This window comes from Sinohyriopsis cumingii, chromosome 11 (genome assembly GCF_028554795.1).
Source record: "Sinohyriopsis cumingii isolate HCF-2022 chromosome 11, ASM2855479v2, whole genome shotgun sequence".
Classification (NCBI taxonomy): Eukaryota; Metazoa; Mollusca; class Bivalvia; order Unionida; family Unionidae; genus Sinohyriopsis; species Sinohyriopsis cumingii.
The window spans coordinates 13,823,363-13,848,370 of NC_142971.1; the positions used below are offsets into that span (position 1 = coordinate 13,823,363).

The window sequence follows — 25,008 nt, forward strand, 5'->3', positions numbered from 1 at the left end:
TTACATAGAAATTTTCTTGTGCTGAAACATTTGCATGTCCCTAATGTGTGTACTTGTATGGCTACAAATAAAATTGTAATCTAGAGAAAACTTCTTTTCTGTTCAATAAAAATATATAATCCATTAATATTGCATATTATTTGTATATAGCGATTTAAGAACAGAATAAATACCAATGTAGTCCATGAAGTTAAATAATTCCAAACATTAGCCATAATTCAATGATTACATTAAACTGTTATTATTATCCAAAAACATTTATAAATATTAATTTACAAACTTTATTTATTTATTTATTTATTTATTTATTTATTTATTTATTTATTTTATTTTATGTTTTATTGGGAATAGTAATTTTATTTAAATGCAATTTTTAAGAATCAATTAAATGGAAATTGATAACCAATAAAATGTACTTTGTATGAAAATTTGTTATTATTATTATGATCAGTTGTTTAAATGTATGATTATATAGTCATTCTTCTGTGATCACATTAGAATAATAAAAGTTAATGTTTGCCAGAGCCAGTGGAGACTAATACAAACTTGACAGAGGTGAGCAATGTCATCATTGATTACATGCTGATTATTGATTCATCGTGTGTGTGTGTGTGTGTGTGTGTATGTGTGATTTTGATTTTTTAACGTAGCTTTAACAATGTTACAGTTTTGTCGCTACAATGTCTGCATTGTGGCAGTTTATAGTGATGTCTAGCACTGGCGCTGATTGCAGTCACATTATCCTAACACAAGGCTGACCATTCCTAACACTAACCTCATAATGCTGATCGCTGAGCGAGTCAACTCTTGGTGTCATTTTTAGAAGTCTTTGTTATGGCTAGGCCGGGCTTTGATCTCAGGACCTCAAAAATCTGAGACGTACGCTCTAACCACTTGGCCACCAAAGCGGTCATCATCATTGATTACATGCTGGTTATTAACTCATTCTGGTCATAGTGTGTGCATGATTCTGAATTTTTACGTAGCTTTAATAATTTTAGTCATTTTGCTATGATATATGCAGTTTGATAGTTTATAGTGATGTCTAGCACTGGAGCATCATGCCACAGACCTGTAACATTATGTTCCACCCAGTCACATTATCCTGACACCAGGCCCACCAGTCCTAACACAAACCTCTTAACGTATTATTGTCCAGTAAAATGTTTTCTAGGAATACCTATTTCCAAGGTAAACATTATTTTCAGTAAAATGTTTCGGAAGACTTCATATTTCCAAGATAAACTTATTGCCCAGTAAAATGTTTTCTAGGAATGCCAATTTCCAAGGTAAAAGAGCTGAAATTGGCTAATTTGGCATAAACATTTTCATTAGTTGTACTATCTTAGTTAACTTTATGTATTTAGGTAAGTTTTTTAAAGTTTCTAAATGCTGTTAACCTATAATCTTGAAACTTGGTGAGTAGGTGTAAATAGGTAAATATAGGTCACTGTCACATTTCAAGTTTCATAGATTTGAGTTAAATTGATTTACGTTTAGTTCTTTTGGTCTGTTCACTTTTGCTCCCTCTCCCACTCCAATGGCCTAGTAATTGCGTCTGCCTTGGATGTGGAAGGTCGTGGGTTCGAACCACAGTCAAGTCATACCAAAGTATACAAAAGTTGTTCTAACAGTTGCCTCACTAGGTGCTCAGTATTAAGGGGTTAGTGTTAGGACTGGTTGACCTGGTGTTACGATACTGTGACTGGCTTGGACATCATGCTATATGTCTACGGCATGATGCCCCAGTGCTAGATATAGTAGCAATATGCCTGAAAAGTGTTAAATCTATGTTAAAAATACAATTCACACACATCCACCCTCTCTGTCTCTCTCCCTGAATGTGTGTGTGTTTGTGTGTTTGTGTGTACAAAAGTTTACTTGGTGATGTATTTTAATGAGAACTAAATTCTAATCACAGAAATAGTTTATTGCAACCTATATTTCATGCTTCACTGACTTTGCTTACATTATACATTTTAAGTTGATTTCATGAGCTCTGTTTATGCAAGAATTATGTGTATGATTCTCCGTCATTACCAAACCCTTATGACAAAAGGGTTAACCTTAAAACCAAGCAGGTATTTTATCACTTTGTATATTTACTGTTACACTACGATTCTTGAATTTGAGCCTCACTGCCACGGTTTGAGTCTCAAGCACTGTTTATGGCAGACTCTTCAAAGAAGTTGATTATTTGCATCCCTATGTATATCACATCCTTAGAACTACAAGGTTATCGATACCTTTATTTTAGTATATAACTGGCCTGTGTTTTTGAATTTAAGTCATGACCGAATTGGTGTTTCATGTACTGTATAATGCTGCTATATCTGGAATCAGTACTCATGGCGAGAGGGTGCAGCTTGCTAAGAATTATAACCTCATATTAAAAGTAGTTCACTGTGACCCATATTTCACATTTCATTGACTTTTGTTCAATTTGACATCTTTACTGTTGTTGCAGCCTCCAAAAGTAGGTGATTTTATACATCTGTTATAACACTACACCCCTAGCTTAAAAGTGGTTGATGTGACCTTTATTTTACAATTTACTGGCATACGTTAGGTTCCTGCATTTAGAACATTACTCACACATATCATTAGTAGGTCAGTACTGACAATAATTTACGCATCATTGACTTTGACCAAATATTGTATTTGATGCTCATTTCTCAGGATTATTAATGCTTTGTTAATAAAAATTAATGGCAGTATGCATATATGTTTCTACCACAAAAAAGAGGTTCACTGTGACCTATATTTCATATTCTACTGGCTTTGGTTAAGTTTTTGCATGTAACCCATGATACATGTTTGGCATGTTATATTTATACTATCCTACCACACATCATGAAACTTGGTGAGTGGATGCATCTTGAGAAGTTATATAAACAAATTACTCTCATTTTGACAATGACATTCATAAAATCATGGATTGTGTCAAGAAATGTCGGAAGTTACTGGAGGAAGCTGTTAACAGTAGCAGTAGTAGTAGTGGTGGTAGTAGTAGATATATATTATCTGTATACCTCATTAACAACCAGTGCTTTATCATAATTCTGTGAAAACGACGAATAAATGGTATACCAGGAATTATGAGCCTCTGTATCCAAACAGTATTGAAGTGGAAGCCATTGCACAAGTTAGTGGCATCACCAATAAGCAGGCCATGATGTGGTTTTCCGGCCAATGTATACGAGATTCAAAAAAAACCTCGCAAAGTGTCACATATTGCTATAGTGGGGTACCGATCTAAAATGCTGCCCAGGGTGGGGGTTTCTAGATGACATCATCTGTCTTTTATTTTAGGGCAGTGACATCATCAAGGGCGGTATCACCAAATTTTCAAAATATTATCCTACTTTACACACACATCCGTTTTCCTTTCCTTTTTCTTCTTTTCTGTTTTTTCTCCCCTTTTCTGTCACCCTAACAAACGTGATACCTAGGGCGATTCGCCCTTGTTGCCCCCATTCAGTAAACCAGTGCATTGCTGGTTAAAAAATATATAATATTTTCTGGAAAATGGTGTTAATTCTCATATAATGAACTGGCTATTTTACGATGGATATTTACTAGAGTTTAGTGAATTACACGAAGCCTTGTTAATTAGTTATAAATACTGATTACAATTAAGAGATACATTTAAACACTGTTAGATCAGATCAGGCGTTTGCAGCAATTTTGGCTCAGTTAAGTGACATACTAAGGATAAATAGCGCCAAGAGTGACTATGAAGGTCTAAAGGTATTTTTGGTGCCCCAAGACTTCTAGCGTCCATGGTTTTCGTGCCTCAAAACCTCAGGCATCCAGAGCGACTACCCCGTCCACCCCTCCCAACCATGTTAGTAAGCTACTGGCACATTTGCTGTAGTGTTATTGCTTTGTTAAGGTGGGCCAAAGGTAAACTGCAACTATTTATATTAATAACATTTACGAAATTATGACTATACTACGTATGTTGAGATTCCCTTTATGTGCAGCAAAATACTACTGTTAGAATAAGATTATTGATCACTGCTCTATTATGTTTAAAACTATTCCATTGATAACATTTTCTCTGTGTATATTAACCGTGTCGGAGATCGTATGTTAATAGTATATTAAACAATCACCGCTGTATATTGTATAAATGGCAAACTTTATACGGAGTGATATAGTATCTTGATATAATTTATGAGTAATCATAGTACTGGGGTGATACTACCAGAGCAATGTAGTATTTCAAATGAATCAGAGAAGATTAAATTTATGTTTCATTTTAATCTATCATACAGGTGGTTTGTTTTCAAAGAGACACAAAAATTGCATGATTTTTCAAATACGTAACTGGAGATTTTGATAAATTTATTGACTTAATGAAATACATTGGAAAGGCAACAACGTAGACTTTGTCAATCACTTAAAGGTGTTTGTTGTGACCAGTTTGAGTTGAATTTTTTAATTTTTCTTCAAATTATTTGGTTTCGGAGAGATTATTTTCCCCTGGAAATATTTGTGCTCTAAATTAAATCGTGGACATAGTTATCGAAATTCACACAGAATTCAAACGCTGGAATATTATTTTCTGTGATTGAAAAAAAGGACATAAGTACGACGATGACCACAGCATACGTCATAACCTATTTTTTATTTCAATGGGATTCGAACTCAGTTTCATCAGGACTTTTTATTACTAGGGCCTCTATTTTTTAACTTTTGGACTTGAGTCGTAAAACCGTAAGTTCTTGTTCTCAATTTTTCTTGTTACGTTTAGTAAAAGCCTAAACAAGTATTATATATTCCGCTTCCGTGTGTTTTCGGCTTATATTCCCTCCTTTAGGCACTTGCCTTTGGTCTGGATTCCTTGCCGTATTTGTTTTACTGTTGGTGGATCACCAGGGAACTTTTATAGTTTATTGTATGATATATCTATTAGAGCTATAATGCAATGTTGCGCAATGTTCCTGTGCATTTGTATGGATTGGCACAGATAAAATCAAATTCAGTTTGCTTGGTTTTTTTAATTATTATTCCTATTTATAAAATCCTGAGCTAGTGGTTTTTGATTTTGGCTTATGGCAATGACAGACGGGTACCTCCTAGCTACGTTCCCCTAATGGGTCTGGTCTTCCAATCTGTTCCTGTCCCAGTTGCACCCTTCTTCGTTCCCATGATCTTCCTCCCTATCAAAATATACGTTTTACATACAAGAAATAAACCAAAGAATTTATTTTGAAAAAACACAAGAACCAAAACGAAAAGAAAAGAAAATTCGTGTCTTTGATGCTTGTGTGTCGTGCATGTTTTCGCAAATGTTAGTAACGTCCTTTTGTTCCCCTTTGTATTTTTTGTGTGTAATCATTATATTATGTTGTGCCCTTTTTCGGGAAATCTGGCGGGACTCGTACTACCTCGCGTAGGATACATAGCTTTGGCATCACACCGTCGTTTGATCCTTACTAGGGTGAGCTCAACCCGTTTCCCTGTATTTTTTCCTTGATTTACTTATTGGGTTAGATTCGTGTTAGTTCTGCTAGGTCACTTGTTAGAGTATTATTCTTTTTAGTGACTCCTTCTCTCTCTCTCTCTCTCTCTCTCTCTCTCTCTCTCTCTCTCTCTCTCTCTCTCATATTCATCGGTGGCGGACAATTACGTGTGTGTCGTATAATTGGAGTTCATGTATGATTAATGATACGTGTGTTTCGTACAACTGGAGTACATGGGTGATTAATGATATATGTGGGTCGAACAATAAGACGTGGATAACTAATGATACGCCTGGGTCGTACAACTAGAGTACATGGATGATAATGATACGTCAGGGGGTACAATCAGAGTACATGGATTATTAATGATACGTCTGGGTCGTAAAACTGGAATACATGGATGGGTAATGGTATGTCTAGGTCGTACAATAAGACACGGGTGATTCATGGTACAACATGAGTACATGGATGATTAATGATATATATGGGTCGAACAATAAGACGTGGATGAGCAATGGTACAACAGGAGTACATGGATGATTAATATGTCTGGGTCGTACGTCTAGAGTACATGCATGATTAATAATACATCTGGGTCGCACAACTTGAGTGCATCTATGGTTAATGATATGTCTGGGTCGTACAACTGGAATATATGTATGGTTAATGATATGTCTGGGTCGTACAACTGGAGTATATGTATGATTAATGATACGTCTGGGTCGTACAACTGGAGTACATGGATGATTAATGATACATGTGTGTCGTACAACTGGAGTACATGGATGATTAATGATCTATATGGGTCGAACAATAAGACTTGGATAACTAATGATACGTCTGGGTCGTACAACTGAAGTACATGTATGGTTAATGATATGTCTGGGTCGTACAACTGGAGTATATGTATGGTTAATGATATATATGGGTTGTACAACTGGAGTACATGTATGATTAATGATACGTCTGGGTCGTACAATAAGACATGGATGATTAATGATACTTCTGGGTAGTAAATATGGCATTTATGATTAATGATATGTCTGGTTGTACAACTGGAGTACATTTATGGTTAATGATATGTCTGGGTCGTACAACTGGAGTACATGTATGGTTAATCATATATCTGGGTCTTACAACTGGAATACATGGGTGATTAATTATACATGTCGGTAGACTATTAAGACATGGATGATTAAATGATACGTCTGGGTCATAAATACGGCATGTATGATTAAATGATACGTCTGGGTAGTACATGTGGCATATATGATTAAATGATACGTCTGGGTCGTAAATATGGCATGTATGATTAAATGATACGTCTGGTCGTAAATATGGCATGTATGATTAAATGATACGTCTGGGTAGTACATGTGGCATGTATGATTAAATGATACGTCTGGGTCGTAAATATGGCATGTATGATTAAATGATACGTCTGGGTCGTAAATATGGCATGTATGATTAAATGATACGTCTGGGTTGTAAATATGGCATGTATGATTAATAATAGGCCTGGGTCGTAAATATGGCATGTATGATTAATGATATGTATAGGTCGTAAATATGGCATGTATGATTAAATGATAGGTCTGGGTCGTAAATATGGCATGTGTGATTAAATGATATGTCTTGGTCGTAAATACGGCATGCATGATTAAATGATACGTCTGGGTCGTAAATATGGCATGCATGATTAATGATAGGTCTGGGTCGTACAATAAGACAAATACAGAGATGTATTGCGATTTTAATCTAAAATGAAATGAACAAGTGATGCTATAAATCTTTCCCATTTTCACGTTTCGTTCGACAGTTTAAACATTCGATAACGCTTGTAAAGTTTCATGTTTCATTTTATGTTCAAGATGGACACCGAGACAACTAAATTCCAGGTTCAATCAGACTCAGTTTCACTGAGACAAGCTGTATATACTGGGAAGTCTTTTAGCGCAAATTATATACCGATGCTTCTATCTTTCAGGAGAAGTAGCAATAATAATATTTGTTGAGAAGGCAGCTATGTCAGCCACATTTGGAGGTATCAGTGGCATCATTTAAGTACAACAAGATATCAAAATAAGTTATATTGTGAAAATCCCATGTTGATATAACCATCTATTCAGGTAAAGTTGCGATCATAAGATGGTCGAGATAGCTACTTAGCGACCATGCTTGAGACCTTATTTTCAGCATTTTCAAGAATAAAAAACATGACAGTAAACGTCTTTAGGGGAACCCCATGTCGATAATACCACCAGTTCAAGAGAAGTAGCTATAGCACGATTTACGAAATGGCCACCAAGGCAACCATATTGGAGGTCACTTCGGCATTATTTTCATTCAGGACCAACTAGACACCGTACAAAGAGTACTTTATTGAAAACCCGTGTTGATACGACCATCCGTTCAAGAGAAATGGCAGTAACAAGTTTTTAAAATGGCAGCCACGAACAATATGTTGGAGATCGGATTTCACCATTTTCATTAAGACCAACTCGACATCAAAATAAGAGTTATTTCAGTGAATACCTCACTTCGATACAACCATCCATTCAGAGACAGTATTAACAGCAAAGAGCCACATTCATTTACAGCCAACTAGATCTTTGAATGAATGTGTATGTCAATAGCGATTCTCTTAGCAGCTTAGAAGGAGCAGCGTTTACAAACATCTGTGCTAACGGACAGTCATGAACGGCCGTAGGAACGTTAGTCAAAAAATCGCTTGAGCTCTTCTAGTTTTGGATCATTACAACTAAAAAGCGGTAGAGTTTCAGTAAAAGTCATGTATAAAATACAAACGAACTCAAAGCAAATCAGTGACTAGCAGTCTTCTACATCCTAAGAGGCATCGAATCAAAGTCAAAATTTGGTCGAAACCATGTATGAATTGTTGTTAATAAATGCTGTAATATGTTGGAAGCTCCCAGAAACGATGGTAAAGTATGCATACTTTCAGCCTCGAAATTATAGATAAATTGTCATTCCTTTTGTCTAAATTCATCCGGTCTTCCGAAGGCATCGCCCTTATAACCATTTCTATATACGCCATACGGTATAGCGGTACCAATTGTACAACCCCAGGAGGGCGGAGCTTAAGGTGTAGGTAAACATTGTATTCAGAATTAAACAACAATAGCTATATTTGGTGCGTTATGTAAGAGTTGTACTTTCTGTTATTTGAAGCCACTTGGGAACATATGGGATTATGTTAATTCATATCTAGATCATATTTTTAATGATTTTTTTAAAAAATGTGGCACACATGGCTGAAAATGCGTCTGTTGTGACTAGATAACTCTTACCATTGTCTAGTTCCAGCAGAGTTATCTCTCTTACATGCAAAGGTGTACCTGGTTTTGTCCTTGTCAAATTGACAATCAAACATTGTTCTCTATGAGAGTGTGACAAGCCTGCTGAGGTAGGATAGAAAGTATATTTATTTCACAAAACATTAGCATTGAGGTATATGGAAAAACAATTGGTACCGTGATATCATACAGTTGTCCCTGCGTGCATTTCCAATATTTTTATTGCTTACTGGGACAACTTAATTTCTTCTTCAAGACGTTCGAGTGAGTATATTGGCTGACTGTAATGACTATTTCGTCGTTAAAATAGCTATATGTATCCTTTGCATAATCATTTTTGCATAGAAAAACACGTAAGAATACAATGACCATTGCAAGCCATTGTGAACTGGCTGGAAGAAGTTATTTAATCCGTGTCATTTAAAGTCACTGACATAAGACAAAATGTGATTTGCAAATGCTCCCATGTGCAAGGATAAAATCTGCATGATGCATAACTTAGACTTCAGGATGCTTTGTAACAAATAAAATGCTCTATTTACATGCATTAAGATATACTCGACCACTTATTCTGCTTTTATTCCAACATTCCTTTCAAAATGAAGACAGCAAATAAACCTCCGCAGGTTAACACCATCCTGGGCTCCAAACGCCGTTATGATACACAGGCATTCCTTTGGGATTTGCAGGCGGTTCAAATGCCTTAACCAGCGTTTTCTCGTACTTATCCAGCCGTCGCTTCAGCTTCTGCACAATGTGGTAATTACTCTTGGCGATGTTGCACTGCTCTAACGGGTCCTCTGGAATTATTAGTAAAAAGGTATACAATTCGTGCTTATCAAATGAAAAGATCAATATTAAATCACCCATTCCCTTTTCCTGACTAGATCAGTCCCATCGTCTACTCTGAGGTTATCTAGTCCTGAGTCGTTCACTCCCAGCTCGTCTGAGCTTGTGTATCTGGGCAATTTGTATGCTCTCAACTCGTCAACTATATCAGCTTTCTCTGTTCCCAATTTGTCCACTGGTCTATAATTACTTTACAAAGAAAATGCATTTTATTCTCCTTTCTTTATAAATTTCTCATTTTTGCTATGAAACAGGATTTTGTTGCACATACATGTGACTGTCTTTTTCAACATGGTTATTATAAACATGTGTGGAATATCAACATCTTTTAAAGTTAGATAACGTATTAAATTAGCAAAATTGGCATGCCTTGGTGTCCAAATATGCATACGCCGTAGACTACGTAACATTATCGATTTTGCAGATGTCTGTATTGCTCAGGTGTCATTGTGGCACATAGCAATATTAAGCTAATTCATGTCATTTGGTACGGAATTAAATCCATGGTATTTGTATGAATACGGTACACTAATAGGTCTGGTGCGGGCATAATTGGTTTTTAATTAGGTTCCGATTGATTATTGTTAGCTAAATGGTCAAGAGGTTTTGAACTGAGTCCATGTATATAGAAATTCCAAGGGTTGAAATGTTGCAGAAACATCTTTTGTACTTGATGAAATATTTTTCATAATGTGAAACTTTGCAAGGATCGGTTATTAGGGAAAGCGAGAAGAATGAAATTTTCCAGAGTCTGAAGGGGCGGGTGCTTACAATGGCGGTTAGATAAACTTATATTCTGACTAGATAAGTAACCGTTTCGGGGATTGTTTCCAGGCGAAGTTTCGTGTTTTATAAAAGTCTTAAATTTGTCAGCCAAGCTTGAAGTATTCTCTCGTACAATCTTCCAACTGGACGTGTCTAGAACTCTTCGAGCGACATGGAACCAAAAGGTAAAGAGACGACTTTGTCAATTTTGAAGCGAGAGAATGTCGAATTCACAAAGCACGATGTCTTAATTTGATGCAATATTTCTTCCTTACGAGTCTAACGATAATTATTTTAATTAATGTCTCTTAATTTCCTATATTTGTTTCTTTGACATTACGCTTCAGATAATTGTTTGAATGTATTTGTTTTAATGTCATATGAATTGTGTATATTAGGAATTGATTACTGTTTGGTTAGTATGATGTTCATGCAACTGAATTGTTATTTGCACATAATGTAGCTAAGACAATATGTGAATTTTGTTTAAATGAATTTGTTTCATTATGATGTGAATTCTCGATTTATGAATCGGTATTTTAAATGGAAACACGTTCACATTAGAACGTCAGAACGTTGGATAGAAGGGTTCCATATCGATTAGTACTAATTCCTTACGGATTACAAATTCATCGCCTGAAAGAAGAGCGAAAGCCAGAGTGCACATAGTGTTGCTGTACCAGTCGACTTCAATCTACAAGCCACATTATTCTGGAAAGTGCCCAGCAACCAAATCGTTTTATGTAGACATGCTGAACAATTACGTTCGAAGCCATCATTCGATTCGTGATGAAAATGTGCCTTATCTAAGGTGGCGCTGTACAGTCTCGTATTTTGCATAGGTTTAGATTTTTAAAGAGAAATAAGTTCCCCCGTTTTCCTCACTGGCTATTTGTAAAAGACCTTGTATATTTTGACACTGTTAAAAGAACTTTTACTTTTCTTTCTTAGTAAATGATTGATTGGCGTAGTATTGGCTATAGAGTATACAGCTTGGCATCACTGCAGATCTGCACCTACCAAGCAACTACCAGCTCCGCTTGGTCATTTTCACTTCCCAGCTTTTACAGATAAATTGTATAATAAAAAAGAAGAGCTAATTACTTATATATATATATATTGTTATTCGTTCATTGCACTTTCAGAAGCTGTTATTGTTCAGTCTGGCAAAGTTCATTTTCTTAATTTTCGTAACTTCTGAAGATAGTGTACTTTAATCTAATTGAGGCTGATTTTCGAGCACATGGGGGCAGTCGTTTTGGTTTGGAATATCTTAGATCATGTACAATTTCCAAAGCACAATTTCAACTCTTAGCCACAATACATGAAAGTAACAGAAATGTATTCTAACATTCTCTCTTTTATGCATGTTGCAAATACAAACAACTTCACCTTAGACTTGTCACTCTCACAGAAGATCATTATACATGTAGAGAGCGCCATAAAGACTACATAGGTATTATTGTTTTATGATTTAATTTTCGTTGCATAGTTGAAACTATTAAGTCACAAGTATCAAAATAATCATTCTGAATAATTCGCATGCTTTTTACCCACATAACAGTAATCATTAGTAGAAAGTCCCACACAGCTCCTCACCATTATGATGAAAAGTGATTTCTTTTACAAATGCACATTATATTTGCTCAGCATAGCAACCAATGTTATTCTGAAAGACAAAAACACGAAACTTGCCACAATTATTTCCAAGATATAAATAATAAATGTATTGTCGTAAAAGGACAGAACGGAGGATGTTCATGTAGGTCAAAGGTCAAAGGTTAGATATTTGCTTATTCTTCTACCACTAGAATATTGGAGAAAGCAAATTTGTTCGACATCATTTCTATCTTAATTTCATTACAAATGAATGAAAAGAACAAGTTTCACTTAATGCAACAGTTTGAAATTTACATCGACTTCATTTCTGTGTTCTAAGACTTCCAATTTTCCCATAATTAAGGTCATTGCACACACAATACTGCCACGAGGTATATTGTGGAAGCAAGAGTACAATAAGCATAATTAGCTTACTTCATACATAACATCAATGTTAGTGGAGAGTTTTGTTGAGAACATCATTCATGATGAGATCTAAATAAGAAAAATAATCGCATAAATATTCATATTTGCTTTAAGGTAATGCTCTACAGTTTCGTATTTTGCATAGGGTTAGATTTTAAAGAAAAAATCATTTCCCCGGTTTTCCTCACAGGTTATATTGGCTATTTATAAAGGTTTGGTGTAGCGTAGGTATTGCAATAAGAACATTTAGCTACCTTCATTTTCTTGTAGGATTGATTGGTGTAGGATTGATTGGTGTAGTATTGATTGGTGTAGTATTGATTGGTGTAGGATTGATTGGTGTAGTATTGATTGGTGTAGTATTGATTGGTGTAGTATTGATTGGTGTAGGATTGATTGGTGTAGGATTGATTGGTGTAGTATTGATTGGTGTAGTATTGATTGGTGTAGGATTGATTGGTGTAGTATTGATTGGTGTAGGATTGATTGGTGTAGTATTGATTGGTGTAGGATTGATTGGTGTAGTATTGATTGGTGTAGGATTGATTGGTGTAGTATTGATTGGTGTAGTATTGATTGGTGTAGGATTGATTGGTGTAGGATTGATTGGTGTAGTATTGATTGGTGTAGGATTGATTGGTGTAGTATTGATTGGTGTAGGATTGATTGGTGTAGGATTGATTGGTGTAGGATTGATTGGTGTAGTATTGATTGGTGTAGTATTGATTGGTGTAGGATTGATTGGTGTAGGATTGATTGGTGTAGTATTGATTGGTGTAGTATTGATTGGTGTAGGATTGATTGGTGTAGTATTGATTGGTGTAGGATTGATTGGTGTAGTATTGATTGGTGTAGTATTGATTGGTGTAGGATTGATTGGTGTAGTATTGATTGGTGTAGTATTGATTGGTGTAGGATTGATTGGTGTAGTATTGATTGGTGTAGGATTGATTGGTGTAGGATTGATTGGTGTAGTATTGATTGGTGTAGTATTGATTGGTGTAGGATTGATTGGTGTAGGATTGATTGGTGTAGTATTGATTGGTGTAGGATTGATTGGTGTAGGATTGATTGGTGTAGGATTGATTGGTGTAGTATTGATTGGTGTAGTATTGATTGGTGTAGGATTGATTGGTGTAGTATTGATTGGTGTAGTATTGATTATGGAGTATGCATTTTGGTCTTATGTCAGATGTACACCAATCAAACACCTACCTGCTCCCCTTGGTCTTTTTCACATCCTGAACTTCAGAGGTACATTGTACGAATAGAACCGATAACTTTTTTAAATCATATATATTTGGTAATTAATTGATTGCACTTTCAAAATCTGGATTGTTTAGTCTGGCAAAATTTATTTTTCCTATTTTAATAACTGCTAAAGAGAGTTTTCTTTACACTAACTCAGGCTAATTTTTCGAGTACATGGGAGCAGTCATTTTGGTTAGATGTGCGCTTAGATCATGAAAAATCTCCACCATTACGATAACCAAAGAAGCTGAAGCCAATTTAATGAAAGTAACATAGAGGTATGCCAACATTCTCTCCACATGGCATGAAGCAAATACAAACAACTTTACGTTACTCGTGAAGTTAAAATCTGTAGAGCCCCCCCCCCCCAGTAAACGAAGCTCGAAGCTGCTGATTGCATTTAAAAACATGGAATTAATTTTGTTTCTAGTAAAGGTGTATTGTACAAAATTGGTCTTGTAAAATTTATTTTATTTTATATTTTTATTTGTTTATTGATTGAATTGTTTTATTCTATTAACGGGGGCTCGTGTTTTTCCATTCTGTATCTCTGCTCAGATCTATAATCATTCCATCCAAAAGTTACATATTTTTATTATTCAGTCGATCCTGTCTACAACAATGAGGTCGTTCATCCTCTATAGATCGATAACCACCACCATCACCCTCATAACAGCTTACACCATGACATGTTTTCTAAGTTCATTTTTCCAGCACAGAAAATGCTCTTCAGGTTCTCGAGTTTTGTCTTTATTTTGTTGATCGTGTTCTACTGAGTGGTGTTTTACTGACTGGTGTTCTTCAGCTCGTAATTTGAACCGTTAAATAACTTTCTTTTGAATTGCCATTTTTCACTTTACATTTTACTGTATACCTAACACTACGAAAGACACAAGCATACTCTCCCTCTCAATTCACATACTACGTATATTTTGGAATGTAAATGTCAACAACGTAAAAATTTCTTTTCGAAAACTAACAATGTAAAACGAAATACAGTTGTTTTAAAGAAATGATAACAAAGTAGACGAGTTGGGAGTAAATCATCTGAAACAGAAGAAGCGTTGGGAGCAAACGCAGTGGCACAGTATACAGGTTGATGCTAGTTAAATTGGGAGTAGACATGATGGGAGGAGCCCTGTTGGGAATATAAAAAGTGGGACGCATCCCACGCAGTCGATTATTGTTATTTTTGAAAGTGGGAAATATGGCTTGCTCTATAATATCTCGCCGGTACGTAGTCACAATTTAAATGTTAAACTTATAAAATATCCTTTTGGAATGAACTCCACCGTTTTCAGCCGATGAATAATGTACCGCTGTCATACACTATTGGTTAGTTGGCATTAAATACTAAGGCAGGCAATTCATGAAATCCAATATATGTCGCTAGTACCAAGTATTGAAATATTGGATCCATCCGCCAAAGAATAGATACGCAAACATATTGAGACCTTAGCTATCGACGATAAATAAAGGTTGTAGTTTTCGACTTGTTTGCAATAAATTTACGACGGATCTTTCTTGATGTTGAATATCATAATAATAGTTTCTTTGCATTTGTTTCTATTTTGTTGTTGTTTCTGAATAGAGATATACTGTATTGTCAACATAATGGTTTCATATCTTTTGAATTCTGTAGTTCAAGATCATATTATCTTTATATATATATATATATATATATATATATATATATATATATATATATATATATATATATATATATATATATATATATATATATATATATATATATATATACCTCGATTAATTATAAAACCCAACAATTATAAATATACACCAGACAGAAAGGAAAGTGTTATCCCTGGATTCCTATAGAAGAATGATTGATAATAGTAGGCAGAATTAATATTTTAATACAAAATAACACTAGCATACAGATTAAAGAATATTTAATTCGTACTCTACGGAGATTGGAACCCAGATCCGCTGGTAAACGGCACCCGTCGCCTTGCCAGCACATATTCCCTCACGACTAAGCACACATCACCAAAAATGATGTTACTCAATCGGTGTTATATGCATTCGTGTGTAGTAGTCACACTCGCATGACGACCCTGTAATTAATTCTCATCTAATTATCCTCTGCAAAGCTGGTATATATATATATATATATATATATATATATATATATATATATATATATATATATATATATATATATATATATATATATATATATATATATATATCCTAATTAATTATGAAAGACAACACGCTTGAACAGTCTTTTGATGCCTGATAACAAGGCTTGCCCTGAATTTATGATTTATCAATATGAGTCCAGGACTCGTTGAAATATGCCATCATTGCATGCCCCTCCCTTCTTGTATCATAAATGTAAGTTTTTACAAATTTCACTTAACCTGAAGTGACATATATCTTAATAATAGTAACTATAACTTTAGTAGCTGTGGCATACATTTGATTGTGCAACGATTCTTATTTTGACGTCACATACCTTTAATATTATACAGCTGTATGTTAGGTTGTCTAAGCTTCCGTTCCTCTCTCCGTTGTTCTTCTTTCATCCTGGCACACTGCACTTTCTCGTTCCACGAGGCTGAGTTCCAGACAGACTCCAATCCCAGCTCCTCTGCAGAGCTGGTCGCGTACTCGTTGAGACTTTTCACTGTGTAGGACTTCTGGTACTTGAAAGCACCATCCTCCGTTTCCATTCTACTACCATAGTAAAGGAGGTCGCAGTCTTTCTGCATACGGGGTCGGTACCAGTTGTTGTATCTACCAGATCCACCTCGAATCAACTTGTAGTCCCCCAGTCTGTAAAATACAATGCCTATCCTTGAAGGTGAGTCGAATAACGAGAATTCGGAACATCTCTTGTTTGGTGCACTTGAGCTCGGATTAACGCAGGTTTCAAAAGTAAAAGTCATACAGGTCATGTATGTGCATTTACTCATATTAAATTAAATATAAATGTTTTAAAATTTAATAATAATTTTGTTTAACAAAGTCTATTCAATCCTGATTACTGAATGATCTGCACCTTAACTGTCATGAAGAAACTTCCAGACGAAAATTATTGATCACCATGGAGTTTTACAATGGTGGCCAGGTAATAAACTGGTCAGAAAAATTAACACGTGGAGTCTAATCGTCACAATATTAGGGAGTACGAATTTGTTTATCAACATGCGTAGTTTTCATTGTGACATCACATCGCGCGATATTCATTCCGGATAGTACTGGATCACACCGATCACGTCCACGAAGTTTAGCATCTATTTTCCTTTATGTACTTTGGGCGTGTAAATATTGTGGCTGAAAGAACATCCGAATCAAGTGAATAACTGCCATTTAAAGGTATGTAGAATCAAATTCTAAAAATAAACACCTATTACTAAAATAGTCGGTCGCCTGCATGGCCTGTATGACATTTACTATAGCACCTGTCAGCACGAAATTAAACTAGATCAGTTCGTCGAGAAATATGTTTGAACACAAATCAGTGTCCTATATATAGTGTCCACCCTACATTCAAAGCATGAAATGAAAGTACGTATGATATATATTATAATATTTATATTTTCAAGAGACATTAAAGTATTTTGATATATTTTTTAAAACTGAATATAAAGAGAAGATGATGTCTTTAATGGGTTTTGTGTAATTTAAATCACTCAGTATTTGTCTCAAAAGAAAAATTTTAGACCTTGATGGTAGAAACCAGCATAAAGCTATAATTCTATATGAACTGATGAACGAATAGGGGGACGACAAAAATAGCGATAACTCCAACTGACATATATGATTTAGTATGTTGGGATACGGATGTGATGGTATAAGAGTATACGATTTTTCAATCGATTTCTGGTTCGATTCCAGGCGTTTTGGCACAAACATCGTATGCGGAAATCCTTTATCAATACTATATTATTCCCAGAGTTGTAACAGATGGCAGCTAAAATGGCAGGCTACAACTATACGGTACATGCGCAATCACATGAAAAACATGTACTCGTATCTCATGCATCCGCATGAGCGTGCGGTATGCACATCATATATATATGAATACATGCATTCATAGCTTTTGATCCTTATCTGGGATTTTGTTTTGCGTCTTAGTTTGTCATATAACTGACGTTTGTTTTTGTTTTTAAAACTCTGTCATTCATGCTTTCAGGACACACGGTACTAATTCAACTCCAATAGTAAACATATGGAAGAAACACAATCATATTCAAAATTCAATAACTTAAAATTTCTGGGTGCTGTTGATGAGACCTATAATTCTCCATGCACATCTAACCTTGGTGCAAGCTTCTGTGTGGAGAACACCATATGACCCGCGGCATTTTGTTTACATACATGTGCATGAAACACATGTTGTTGCTTCTGCACCAAATGAATCAGGTGCTACTCTCATTATTGAGTACTCCTGAGTCAAGCATGTAAGAATGGTAAAATTGTATCAGTAGAAATTTGTCTATATTTTTTTTAAATTACATATAGGATAAGCTCTCAAAAGATATTTTTACTAAAATTTTAATTTTCATAATTAACCAATTATGGACCACCAAACCCGTAAATACTCTATTATTTCTTCACCCATTTCTAGACTGGTCCACAGTTCTTCCGTATAATTAGTAATGTGTGTCCTTCAGATCTAGCAGAAGGAAACTGTATAATTTTGTGTTCAATAGTTCATATTTACTGAAATTTATTTCTTCAAATTCTTTAATTCAAGTGATTATTTGCTGGAAATACAGTGTGCCCATAAACAGATCTTGGACAAAGACATTTAATGGGATTTATAGTGAATTCAAACCTGGAATTATATTATTGTTATCCAACAAAAGACTGTTGGCAAATCAACACTTTAAAAGCCATCACAGGCATATGAACACTTTCAGCGTTGGACATATTTTGGATATTTACTAAAGTTTATACAGAACTTTTATTATTTGTACTTGTATCTGTAATTCTAGTATCATTTTCGGACTTAATTCGCAATACCGTAAGTTCTTTGTGTTTTCATGTGTACTTTGTATTCTATGGAATTATTTGTTGAATTTTACAAAGCTTGTAGTTATTCACTCTTTTCTGTTATTTTAAGAGCATAGACTCGTAACATTACACACACAGACACACAGACAGACAGACACACACACACACACACACACACACACACACACACACACACATATATATATATATATATATATATATATATATATATATATATATATATATATATATATATATATATATATATATATATATATATATAATAATGAGGACTTTGTATAGCGCCTAATCTTTAGAAGCTCTAAGCGCTTTACAACATTAAACAACACCTATAAGATAATTAAAAAAAACATATAATAATATTATTACAAAAACAAACACCATGAAATTAGAAAAAAAAAATTAAAAAAATAAAAAAAATGCTGAGAATATTTCAGGTAGAAAACTTTATTAGATCTTTAAGTTTGTTCTTGCAGTCGAAATAAGTGAGTTTTGAGAGCTTTCTTGAATGTGATCACTGTGTCTTTGTGTCTAAGTTCAGTGGGCAATTCATTCCACGTTGCTGGGCCTGGTATGCAAAAGAACGCTGTCCATGTGACTGTTTTCGTAGTGGGAATAATGAGTATACGATTATCAGAAGAGGAGCGTAAGTATCTTGCTGGTGTGTACACATGGGTGAGGTCGGATAGGTATGTTGGACTGGAGTCCGACAGTGAAATATGGCACAGAGAACAAATTTTGTGTTTGATTCTGGATCGAATGGATAGCCAGTGTTTTAGTGGCATCAACTGAAAGATATTTGCGAATTGAGCTGATGCGTCTCAGTCAAGATATGCAGCCCTGCATATGTTCATGACATGCTGGTGCAAGGTGAGAGTACTGTCCAGAATAACACCTAGGTTTCGTACTGACTGTGTGAATTTAATGTTGGTGTTGCTGATATTTATTGTTTGAGGTAAAGGATGTGAATGAGAAAGTCTTTGTGTTGTGATCAGAATGGCCTCAGTTTTATCATCATTCATCTGCAGCTTGTTACAAGTCATCCATGATTTCACATCAGAAATGCACCTCTCTACACCTTGGATGGTAGCATCAACTTCAGTTGGGTGGCTAGATTTGTATATTTGGGTGTCATCAGCGTACAACTGGTGAGACACTGGATGATGATCTATGACACTTGAGAGCGGCTGAGTGTACAGAATGAAGAGAACAGGTCCAAGAACAGACCCCTGTGGAACACCACAACATAGATCAACTGGGCTGGAGTGTATTCCATTTGCAGATACAATATGTGTCCTGTTGACCAAGTAGGACTTGAACCACACTAAGGATGTATCATGAATGCCAAATACATGCTGAAGACGGTGAAGTAATATATCATGGTATATTGTGTCAAATGCTGCAGACAAATCAAGGAGGGTGAGGATTGTAATCTTTCCGCTATCCAACGCAGAGAGAATGTCATTAACTACTTTTAGAAGAGTAGTTTCAGTACTGTGGTAGGGGCGATATGCAGATTGTACATTGCTAAAAAGACTGTTTGAATTTAGATGAGATACAAGCTGGGATAAAACAACCTTTTCTAAGATTTTTTATATGAATGGGAGATTAGAAACTGGGCGGTAGTTCTTCAAATCGTTATGGTCTAGTGTTGGTTTCTTCAGCAGAGGCTTTACAATGGCAGTTTTGAAAAAGGATGGGAATTCCCCGGATGAGAGAGAGGTATTAATACCATCAGTTAGTGAAGGCAATACTGGATCTAAGCACTCAAGCAGCAGTGATGTTGGAACTGGATCAAGTTCACATGACTTTGGTGCACTCTTCATCATGATTGTACGTACAAAATCCATAGAGACAGGTTCAAATGCTGCTAATGGTTGCCGCTCATATTCTGTATCCCAACTGTATGGTGACGACGAGTCAATTGAAATTGTCGTGTCAAGCTTATCTCTAATGGTTTGTACTTTGTCACGGAAGAAATTTGCAAACATGTCCGGAAGGTCGACTGGAGAGAAGGTAGTTGGAAGTGGTGTTGATTTGTTCCTTGACATTAGCTTGTTAGTAATCTCGAACAGCTCTTTGCAGCTGGAACTTTCCATGATCTTAGTAGTGTAGTGGGCTGATTTCGCTGCGTGGACTATATTTGTGACATTCTTCTTAGCGACTTCATAGATTTGCTTATGAATAGTGAGTCTGGTGGAAAGCCAGAGCCTCTCAGCTTTACGGCGGTCTCTTTTAGCAGTGCGAAGCTGGTCCCTAACACTGCTATACCATGGATAACACTTTTGAATTGATACTCTGCACTTGGTAGCTGGGGCATGTTTATCAAGCAATGAACACAGACAGTTATCGAGTTGTTCTGCGGTAGGAGGTAAGCAAGTTGTTAGGTTAGCTTGGATGTCGTGCATTAGCTGGTCCCTAACACTGCTATACCATGGATAACACTTTTGAATTGATACTCTGCACTTGGTAGCTGGGGCATGTTTATCAAGCAATGAACACAGACAGTTATCGAGTTGTTCTGCGGTAGGAGGTAAGCAAGTTGTTAGGTTAGCTTGGATGTCGTGCATTAGTTTGGTTCTATTTATCATACCGAGGTTTGTCTTAGTAGCAGATAAAAGTGGAGGGTTAGGGACTGATACGTCAAGATGGCATATAATGCAGAGGTGATCTGATGCAAGGTCATGGGATACCAGGGAGGACCGTAGAATGTTATCATCAGGTCTATGAAGAATCCAGTCTAAAATGTGACCATGTTTATGGGTGGGTTGGTTAACTGACTGTTTGAGGTTGAAAACATTAATGGAATCTATGAGTTTTGATGTATTTGAGTTTCCGGGACAGTCAAAGTGAAAGTTGAAATCTCCAAGAGTAGTATATAGCTTCATATGGTCATCCACTGACATTGTCGGTTATCTTCACACGGATGTCATTCTTAACGAATGTATGTAATTCTCTTTTGTAATTGACCTTAATCCAATATCAAGTTCATGATGTACTTAACTAGGGACATTAATTTTGTAGACAACATAATACAGAGTTAATATTTCCCTATAAATTAGATTAAATCTTACTATCATTATCAACTGAGGTAAACATGTTTGTCTTAATCTGAGTCTAGGACATTGGTAATCCCACATGGAAAAACCTGGCTAATCTGATCTTTGCCATGTTCTTTATTATAATTTAGTAATAGACCTTATCTTGTAGACTACTTAGAATGTGACAGAAATGAACTTTAGACCCTCATCCAAATTCTATTATTGTGTCTTAGTTTTCTACAAAATGTTGTTTACTTGATACAATTACTCATTATTACCCTAACATCTTGAAGAAGAACCAGTCGTATTATTGTGTTCTGAATTTGATTTGGGCGGAACTATTATTTTTAATTCACATTATTATTCATTAGAAATACAAATAGCTCGTCGATAATATTCTTGAACAGAAACATTTATTTGGAATTATAGTGAATTCAGACTAGAACATTTTTTAATTATATTGTTGTGATACATCAACATAATTTTTGCACATCGCCAGGCCATTGGCACGTTGTTCGTGACTACAGGCGCATCTACACATCCAATATTGGAACCTATATGGGATTACCACCGGAATTAAATTGAAACTGTATACATTTGGACGTGCGATAACCCTTTTTTGAATATTGAGATTTAATTCACAATAATGTAAATTCTTTTTAACCTGTGGGTTAGCTCCAAACATACGTCATACATACCGAATAGCCGCGTTTCCTTTTACATCGTCAATGTTGTAGATAAATTCGTTCCTGGCCGACTTCTGGCCACTTCGTAAAACCCTCCATTGATTGATTCCATCAATACCTTGAGCTTAAAATAGAAAAAAAATTTATTAAAAAAGGATTTAAATAAAATGTAATTATTTAGAACTCAAAGTGATAAAACTCTATTCAATACAAAGTACTAATATTGTATCACTTTTCTACAGTAAGAGCTGCGCATAAGCGGTCATTATTATTTTCTAACAAGTTTATCTTCCCAAAGAAGTGATATGTTGTAGTTTTCTTAGTTACTTAAAACCTCCAACGGTCGTTCAGAAGAATTCGCAAACTCTTTGGAAAACTTCCCGACGAACCTTTACAGCTAAAACTAGACGAAAAAACGTATTAAAATTTACTCAATAAGTACCAAATTTCGAGGCAGGTCATTGAATAAAAGCTTGAATTGGTCATTTGAAATCCAGGTTCTTCTATCTGTTTTTTCTTTACAAACAAATACATATCAGCCAGACCCTCTTACATTTTTAATTCGCATCGAGTGTCTAACAATAAAGAAAGAGATTGCTTTTCTGCGTAATCACTATCGTCGCTACGTTTGACTGCACACATATTAATTATTACTGTTACTGTACGTGTCTGGATAATTTTAAAAGATGAAAACAAGGCATTAAATATGAATCACACTTGCTGAGTACTTATACAGTACAAAATATGAAGAAAAATAAAGTATTACGTTGGTTTCCACCTGCTGCAGCTAAAAGTGTTGGAAACCAGTCCACTGCATGCACCAGACTGAAATTGTGTAAACAGGAGTCAAATATGTAAATCAGTCCACATAAACAAATGTTAGCAATGAAGTGAGTATTGTTTATACAAGAAAATACAACAAATAAACTCCTACTGCAAATACAGTAACACATAAATCGGTAAATTCATTGTCTACACCTAATGTCGCAGATCAGATGTGTTGCTCTTTTTAAATTATCTGATACACCCTTCTCACTAAGGTCTCTTGGCGACTATACTCACACAGATTTACCTGAATTAGGACAAGCTAATAGATCGTTCCGTACATGTTTGAATGATTGAGTCATTTTTAAGTAAAGAAACTCAGCACACAAATAAGTAAGTTAAAAACAGAATGAATACATATGTATTGGACCTCTCTCTCTCTCTCTCTCTCTCTCTCTCTCTCTGTAGCTACTTTTTGTGCAGAGACAGCTTTCTGCTGATGAAAGTTGTATAATCTTTATATTTGTATTTCACCTGCCATACACCACATATGGTCCAGCTACCCATACACCACATATGGTCCAACTACCCATACATCCACCACACATGATCCAACCACCCATACATCACATATGGTCCAACTAACCATACACCCACCACACACGATCCAACCAGCCATACATCACATATAATCCAAATACCGATACACCACACATGGCCCAACTACCCATACACCCACTTCACACGATCCAACTACCCACACACCACATATGATCGAACTACCCATACATCCACCATACATGATCCAACTACCGATACACCACATATGATCCAACTACCGATACACCACATATGATCCAAATACCCATATACTCACCAAACATGATCCAACAAACCATTCACCACACATAATCCAACTACCGTTACATCACAAATGATCCAATGACCCATACACCACACATGATCCAGCTACCCAAACACCCACCACACACGATCCAACTACCCATACACCCACCACACATGATCCGACGACCCATACATCATACACAATCCAACTATCCATACTCCATACATGAACCAACTATCCATACGCCACACATGATTAAACTACCCATACACCCACCACACATGAGCCAGCTACCATACACTGACCAAACATGATCTAACTACCATACACCACATATTATCTAACTACTCATACGCCGCACCTGGTCCAACTACCGATACCCCCACTTCACATGATCCAACCACCGATACACCACATATTATCCAAATACCCATATACTCACCAAACATGATCCAATAAACCATTCACCACACACGATCCAACTACCATACACCACTTATTATCCAACTACCCATACACTACACACGATCAAACTACCCACTCCCCAAACATGATACAATAAACCATTCACCAAACTCAATCCAACTACCAATACACCACATATGATCCAACTAAACATTCACTGCACATGATCTAGCTACCCACAAACCGCTCACGATCCAACTACCTGTACATCACACATAATCCAACTCCCCACACACCACACGTGATCTAACTACCCATACGCCACATATGATGAAACTACCCATACGCCACATATGATGAAACTACCCATACAACACATATGATCCAACTACTCATACGCCACATATGATCCAATTACGTCTACGCCACACGTGATCAAACTACCCCTACACCACATATGATCCACTCACCCATACGAAACACATGATCAGACTACCCATACACCAGACATGATCCAACTACTCATTCTCCACACATGATCCAACTACCCATACGCCATACATAATCCAACTATCC

At 35.8% G+C, this 25,008-nt stretch overlaps 1 protein-coding gene across 1 annotated transcript in view; it reads right to left on the minus strand.

The window, feature by feature from the left end:
* Positions 1 to 7,279: 7,279 nt before the first annotated feature.
* The window catches only part of LOC149787633 (arylsulfatase I-like), a 57,187-nt gene continuing 39,458 nt past the window's right edge, over positions 7,280 to 25,008 (minus strand). Inside the window, exons 11-14 of the mRNA XM_089973810.1 lie at positions 23,182 to 23,240; positions 22,428 to 22,539; positions 16,161 to 16,480; positions 7,280 to 9,588 (exon numbers count right to left, since the gene is read on the minus strand). Coding sequence (XP_089829936.1) covers positions 9,416 to 9,588; positions 16,161 to 16,480; positions 22,428 to 22,539; positions 23,182 to 23,240 — 664 coding nt within the window. The 3' untranslated portion in view covers positions 7,280 to 9,415. The remainder of the gene's footprint in view (positions 9,589 to 16,160; positions 16,481 to 22,427; positions 22,540 to 23,181; positions 23,241 to 25,008) is intronic.